Genomic DNA, 7,411 nt, shown 5'->3' on the forward strand with positions numbered 1-7,411 from the left:
TAAACACTTTCTCTAACCAGGAACAAAATTATACTTTGTACTGTATTTGTGATTATAAACGTATGACTCTAATTACTGATCCTTGCGAAAAGCTGTATTGAAATGCCCCACTTCTCCTCCCTGATCAGATCCAGTGTAGCTGCAGTGCTTAATGTTTACCGGCCATAATGAGAAAAAGAAGACAAAGAGGAAACTCCTTTCAGTACGCTGCAGTTTTTAATGTGTTGACAAAGCACAGCAGTCCTGCAGGGTAAAGTCATCGTTCCATCCACAGCAGTTTGAACAAGATGCAGGACCCAGGTTTACTGCAGGAGTTCAAACATTCACACTGTCCCTCCCTGCTCTTCTACATACACACACACAGAGAGAGACATGAAAAACAAAAACCCCTCTCTCTGCTAAGAGCTAAAGTATCAAACAACCTGCCAATATCCATATGAGTTATATATTTTTTGTGTGTTTTTAAAATATTTCCTTTTACACATACTCATTTATCCATAATAATTTAAATAGTCAGAAATCTCATACATTGCAGACTAAATTCTCTAGACAAGTGGAAGTACCAGTCCCATAAGATGCACCACACATATACATAATAACACATTAAGATATGTCCATAATAAACTATTTACTGTTCAATAATAAGTAGAGTATGCTTTGTTGTGTTTGATTTGCGGCTGTGGAGTTCTAAGATGCACAAGGGGGTCACTGAAATGTTTCAGATGTTTTTTTTTTTGTCTTTTTTTTTTTTTTAAGTGGATAGAATGACATCAATTGAGGTACAGAGATGATGGGTGTTTTTTGTGGCTGGTGGGTTGTTTTGTGGGGGGGGGTTTCAAAATACAACACGCCACACTGACAGAAGAGGTGGGTTCACAGACTCTCAAAACTGCAATGTGAGGGGTAGTTTTTATGCATAGACTGTGGCTGTTTTCATGTTCTCACTCACCCCCGTGACCACTGAGAGAGGGAAGAAAGAAAAAAAAAGAGGGGAGGGGAAAAAAAAAAAACAGATAAGAAATGGCAGATCATCAACCAGGATAAAATTATGCATGTTTTCCTGTCAGTATATCAAGAATTTTGATGACTTAGAAACACTCAAAATATTCAAGACCTTTCCCATAAGGGACCTCATTCCCTCTGAATAAAAAGGATGCATAAGGCGCCATCGGGGTGCGACCCAGGCTACGGGTTCCCTTCCTCTCATTTTAAAAATCTACTCTTGACTATTGTGTGACATGTAGACAGCTGTAGGACATCCTATATATTGCACTTTCTATTTAAATCCCGCCTTGATAAGGTTACGCAGTTTCATAAATGAGAACATTTCAGTGATAAGGAGAGGAGGAAAAGTGCCACGGGAGGCGCCTCTTTTGGTAAAAAAAAAAAGATAAAAAAAAGATTGGGAAACCACTTTCTTTGTTGCATAGGTTCTGTGGAAGCACAGACAACAGTGTTTTTTGAGAGGTGGTTGTGATTAGTGATTACAGTCAGGTGAACAATTGTTATGCAGGCAAAAAAAAAAAAAAAAAATCAAGAAAGCCTCTCAGATAATTGCTCCGTCTGTCCTATTGCAGGAGGGAGAAAGAGGAGGAGGAGGAGGGAAAGGCAGGATGAAGAGTAGCAGCCTCTGTCTGTCCAGAGATATAAGGGTGAGGAGTCTGCAGGTGATCCTTTCTCCCCCCCCCCCACCCGACTATTTGGCTCAAGCCCTCTCCTCCCTCATGCGGAGCAAAAGTGAGCTGAGTGAGTGACAGATGGATGGGGCAGCAGTCTGTTTCATAGTGCTGGTGTGGGGTGAGTTTTGGAAGAGGTTGTAGTTATGGAAATAGGAAAAAAAGAAGGAGTGGTGGAGGGGGGGGGGGGGGGGGTTCTTCTAAGAGTCGAATGGTGGCAGGGGGCTCTCAGGGCGAGAGGGCCCGCCTTTGGTTGGCCGGCTGTTCGGTGGAAATAGAGAGAAAATAAAAGAAGACCTTTACGTACGTGGCAGGACGAACAAGTGAAAAGAGAGACCCCGAAATCATAAAAGTGAGGAGACACCCGAAATGATTTATCTACAGCTCAGAATAGCTGCTATTAATTCTAAGATAAACCTGTGTGTGTGTGTGTGTGTGTGTGTGTGTGTGTGTGTGTGTGTGTGAGTGTGTGTGTGTGTAGTTCTCAAGTACAAAAGCATGCTAGACTCACACACGATTGAATGTGATTAAAGTGTGTCCTCGCCTGTCATTTCGGGGACCCCCCCCCCAGGTTACAGATCAACATCCGAATACAACAGTAAAATAAACACAGAGTTTCAAAGATGCAATATCCAGTCCAGTCCAGCTTGGCTCGGTAATGCATCACCTGCCTTAAAGGAATATTTCACCCAGGTTTTGTATCTGTTACTTTCACCTCACGGCCTGAAATACTGATAAGAAAAAAAAAAAAAACATGACTTCACACAGAGAGCAGAGCTTCACTGAGTGTTTTTTACAAAAACAAAGTAATCAAACTCATGCAGCATAATCCAAGACTCTGGTATCCAGTCGCTCGGCATGTCATAAAAACATGTATCGTCACCAAAATAACTGAACTTAAGTGTTTGTCATTAACATTAATTGTTTTGCTGCTTCGTGTGAATTGAAGTCATTTGATTCTTTTTTTTCGAGCATGCCAGGCTACACAGGGTGAGTCTGTGATACAAAAATAACATTTTTAGTGAAGTATTCCTTTATATAACAAGTAAATGAACCAGAAAGACAAGAAAAAACAAAGAACATAAGATAAAACAAATGTTAATTAGAGAAAAAAATAAGTCAATCAGCTGCCAGACTACCTATTAGAAATGCTGAGATATAGTTTAATGTAATGTAATACTCAGGCAAAGTGTCATGCTAAAATGTCTCCCCCCTTAGGTTTAACAGTATATATATATGTATATACTGTAAATATATATATACACACATATATATATATATATTTATGTATTCATGTAAGCAGGTGTGTGTGTGCATGCACATGTGCGCATACACTCACCAATTTGTTTCTTATCAATCATTTTATATTCTCTACATAGTTTCTTTAAATTGTGAGGGTGCAGTGTGCAGTGCAGTGTTCGTATGTTAGTCATGCAGGTGTGTTTCAAGTATTCTGCATCTCTGTGTGAAACAGAGGGGTGTGGGAGTGGAGGGAGTGGAGGGAGGGAGGGAGGAGGGGAGAGAAAGAGAGACGTGGCTTGTTGTAAGGGGGACGAGTAGGAGCAGGAGGAGGGAGCCCGGCTCAGGTCGGGCGCATCAGAAAACGACAGGAAGGTGGCGCTGTTGTCCTTGGCCTCACGTTCCGGAGGGTGGGACGGACGGGTGGGACTGAGGAGGGAGGGAGGAGCTCAGAGGTCTAGTGGGTTGGAGAAGGTGGGGGTCTCCGACTGCCGGGGACACACATAAACAGATACACAAGAGAGGAACGGGAACAGGATGGATTAGTGTTCTTTGTCTTCAGTGACACTCCAGGTTCATACTTAAACAGGCCACAGAAATACTGTACCCTCATTCACAAAGACGACCACTTATATCATGAGATAACACATGGAGGGAACCCAAAAATACAACCAACATCACGGAGATATCAGGCTCACTTAACATGGCCAGTATTACTCCATATCTGACTGTTCCTACGTATAGAAGCATGCACTTATACTGATTTATACTTATTATACTTATTTATGAAGCTGATGATGCTACAGGACAACGCTATGTTAAAAAGTGGTAGAAATAACATTTAAGCAACAAAACAGGCTATTATTGAAGATTTTAGAAATGACTATTAACAGTCATCCTCCAGAACAATGGTTCCCAATTTGGGGGTCACAAGATAAATGTAAGGGGTCACATGATGATTAACAGATAAGCATATACAGAAAGTTTAAAGGAAAAGTGGAATAGTTTTACATTTTTGTATCAATCTTTTCCTCTAATTCTCTGCAAAAAAAAGTGAAGAAGCATACTGTATTTCCCAAAATGTCAAACTATTACTTAGAAAAACTTTTTTTTTTAATGTTTCTCCATTAAATGTTTTTTTCTTGTGAAATACTAGATAGTTTTATCTGTTCAGGCTTCTAAAAACTTCACTGAAACAGTCTGAAAGGGGAGTATCTGTGTGTAGATCATAAGCATGCAACCTGTAGAACAAGTTGGCATATATTTTTTTTGTATTTAATGATCTTAGTTGGGGTTTTTTTTTAAATCTACTGTGTAGGAGTTCTTGTCCCTTACATGTTTGTTCATCTAAAGTTAAAGACCAATAAAGATATTTAGCCAAAAAAAGGTGGAACAAGCTAAAACTGCTCTTAAATCACCAGCAGTGGTAAAGAAGTATCTGCACACTTGCTAAACTCCATACTGAACGGTGATATTGACAGATACCATGACAACATCAGACACATAGGGATGGGCTGGATGTCATGGTTTATATACGTCACGTACAACACTGACACAAAACCAATACTCTTAAAAGTTTTGGATGTTTAAGTTGAGGCCTTTGTAACCCATTGCTGCTGTTCCTCCTTCCCAAGACACTTTCCCATTCTGACATACTGGTATCCCCTTCAATAAACAAATTAGCATCAACTCCAAACACACTGATGCAAACACACACACCCTCTGAACTGGGAGTGTGTTTGCCCATGCAGCGCTCTGAGAAGAAAAAAAAAGAAAAAAGATAATGGCATGCGGTGAAACGATGCCTTCTGAGAGAAAGAGAAAGAAGGAAGGTGATGATAGTGATGATGATGATGATGATGATGATGGCGGACAGTACCCCCAACGTACCAGAAACGTTATTCCTCATTGGTCAGTGATAGTAATTCTGTAAAAGGAAGCGTAGTCATGTGCGGGACAGAGGTGTGGCGAGGGAGAGAGGGGATGAAGAGGGGAAGAGAAAAGGAGTGCAAACAGTTACAGCGCAGGAAATGACCGACGTCACGTGTGCTCAGCTCTCACTTAGGACAGACCAGAATGTGAGGATTTGGATGGAGACGACCACAGCTCATCAGACGACCATTGGTGAGGATTTTAAGATACTCCTACATCTAATTATGATGCTGGAATTGCCAGTGAGAGCTGTGCTCAGTAATGTGACAGTAAAAGAGGCAAGCTGCTACTCTGACAATGAATCGGTCCGGGTTAAAAAGGTTAGCTAGCTGAAAAAACACATGCAAACACGAGGCAAACTGTACAGGTGCGAGGGCGGATACAGTTAATGAATAACAGAGAGGAAGCGCCGCATTTCTTCAGCTCATTCTTAACCCTCATTCCAGTCACTGGCTTACTTTCTAAAACACAAGAATCTAACAAATGAGGACAGTGATGGTGAGGTGGGTGTGAGCGATGAAAAGTGAATTGTTAGCTGCCCTTGTGTGTTGGTGATGATTGACAGCGTGTTGAAAGTTCAGAGTGGTGGCAGAAAGGTACCGACAAGTCTACATAAAGGCTGTTTACCCAAATCAAGTGAAGAAGAGGAAAGTAATCCACTGATCATGATAGTTATATCACTGTCTATCCGTCTATATAGGGATCTCTATATATCTAATGGTCTATTTTTTCTATCTTCTATCACACCAGAGCTCTTTACTTTGATTTACCTCCTTTATCCCCTCATCCAGGTGTCTTCACATCCCCCTTAGTAACAGAGAGTATCCACACTTGTCATATGTGATATTATAAGCTACGGTTTGGATGTCAATGTCCGACGAAGGGTTGTTTGTTTGGAAGAACACTCGTGTTTTCACTCACCTAGGCACGCTTGGGGGTGCGCGGTTAGGCCGAGAGGGCACAGTGGGCGGGGGCCCGCTGTAAGGGTCCGGAGAAGCCCCTGGGCGAGACGGGACAGGGGGTCCTCCGGCAGGAGGCCCAGGCGGAGGCCCGCGAGAGCCTGGGCGGGCAGGGGGTCCCGGTGGAGCCCTGCGGTTGGGAGTTGGACTGGTGGCTGGAGACCTGGAGGAGGAGAAGAAACATTAGTGAGATCTCAAACACATCATGTGCTCAATGCTGTCCTTCCCATCCTCTTACACCATCTTCCACACCTTTTTGTCTTGCCATTTTCTTTGCATCACTTAATAAGTCCCTCATCTCCTCCATGTTAATTTATAACATTTGATTCAACAATCCATTACACATCCACCTTGGCTCAAAATTAGGACAAACACGCCTGTGAGAGTTTAGAAAATGCATGTGAAAATACAATTGAGATGGAGCAAAACACAGGATTCTTGTCCCCCATGGGTTAATTATGGGGAGTTGTTGACCAGGAAATTCAATTTTAATGTACTTGTGAGCAAGCACAACAAATTTGATCCAGATACAGCGAACTGGGAACTGGGAACCTGAAGTGTTCCCAGTTGACCCTGAGCAGCTGTAGTATAGAGAAAAGATGGATGAAAAAGAGAAAATACTGAACAATATAAACAAAAATACAACATCCAGTATGATATTGGTGATACGCAATACTCATATTTACTTGATAGTCAATAAAAATAAATAAATAATTAGCTTAAGCCTAGCTCAAACCTCCTATGAAGCTCTTTCTTTGCCCTGTCATTCCCGTTATTCCTTACCTTCCCCCGGAGCCGCTGCGCTGCACCTGCAGCCAGGAGTCGTCAACGGGTGGCGGCATGGCGGTGGTTACAGTAGACATGCTGATGTCACCGATGATGCTGAGGGCCTCTCGCAGGGCGTGGTACATCCTCAGCATCTCATCACGGTGCTGGGCCTGCTCCTGAGATTCCTCCATCAGCGTGTTCTGGTCGGCGCACGAGTACAGTTGAGCCAGCAGCTCGGCGTTAATGAACTCCTTAGTCTGGACACACACAGAGAGACAGAAATGGTTTGAATCTGGTTTAAATCTGAAAGAAATGACACTTTTCTGGTCATTTTGCCTTTTCGCGTCACATTTAACATTAACACTGCTGCTCTGCATGATGATGACTCACATTGTTAATCATCAGGTGCATGATGGTCTTGGGCATCAAGTCACGGACGGTCTTGTTGACGATGGCCATGTACGAGTCGACCAGGTTGCGAATGGTCTCCACCTGCCGCTCCAGCTGCGGGTCCATGCTGTGCATGAAGCTGTCAGAGCCATTTTCATCACCGCCTTCACTCTGTAGAGACGTATGAGGGAAGGTGGACAGTTTTAGCTTCAGTGAGAAAGAGTTATAGAGACTATAGAGATAAAACAGAGAAGATAAAACTGAATGGAGGAGAATAATAGAGTAAAACTGACTTTTTTTTTACTGGTTTCTGCTCTTTCTCAAACTGACACACACTAAAATAAATGGAAACTACTACACACACTGTCTACAGTATTTATTGTGTGACTGCTTTGTAACAAGTAAAGCATTTTCATTTATATTTATTTGGCTTTTATTTGCTTTATA

General features: G+C 42.2%; 1 protein-coding gene across 9 annotated transcripts in view; it reads right to left on the bottom strand.

Moving 5' to 3' along the window:
• Window positions 1-197: 197 nt before the first annotated feature.
• Window positions 198-7,411, bottom strand: part of dnm1a (dynamin 1a) — a 59,935-nt gene continuing 52,721 nt past the window's right edge. For 3 of the 9 annotated variants that reach the window (XM_044334203.1, XM_044334200.1, XM_044334196.1), the window contains 4 exons: window positions 6,965-7,135; window positions 6,590-6,831; window positions 5,769-5,969; window positions 4,806-4,842 (listed from right to left, as the gene is read on the bottom strand). In XM_044334203.1, the coding sequence (XP_044190138.1) occupies window positions 4,821-4,842; window positions 5,769-5,969; window positions 6,590-6,831; window positions 6,965-7,135 (636 nt within the window). In that variant the 3' untranslated portion in view covers window positions 4,806-4,820. Of the gene's footprint in view, window positions 3,404-4,805; window positions 4,843-5,617; window positions 5,655-5,764; window positions 5,970-6,589; window positions 6,832-6,964; window positions 7,136-7,411 lie in introns of those variants that run through there. The other 6 variants (XM_044334199.1, XM_044334194.1, XM_044334198.1 and 3 more) reach the window with 5 other exon arrangements.

Source organism: Thunnus albacares, chromosome 18 (assembly GCF_914725855.1).
Source record: "Thunnus albacares chromosome 18, fThuAlb1.1, whole genome shotgun sequence".
Classification (NCBI taxonomy): Eukaryota; Metazoa; Chordata; class Actinopteri; order Scombriformes; family Scombridae; genus Thunnus; species Thunnus albacares.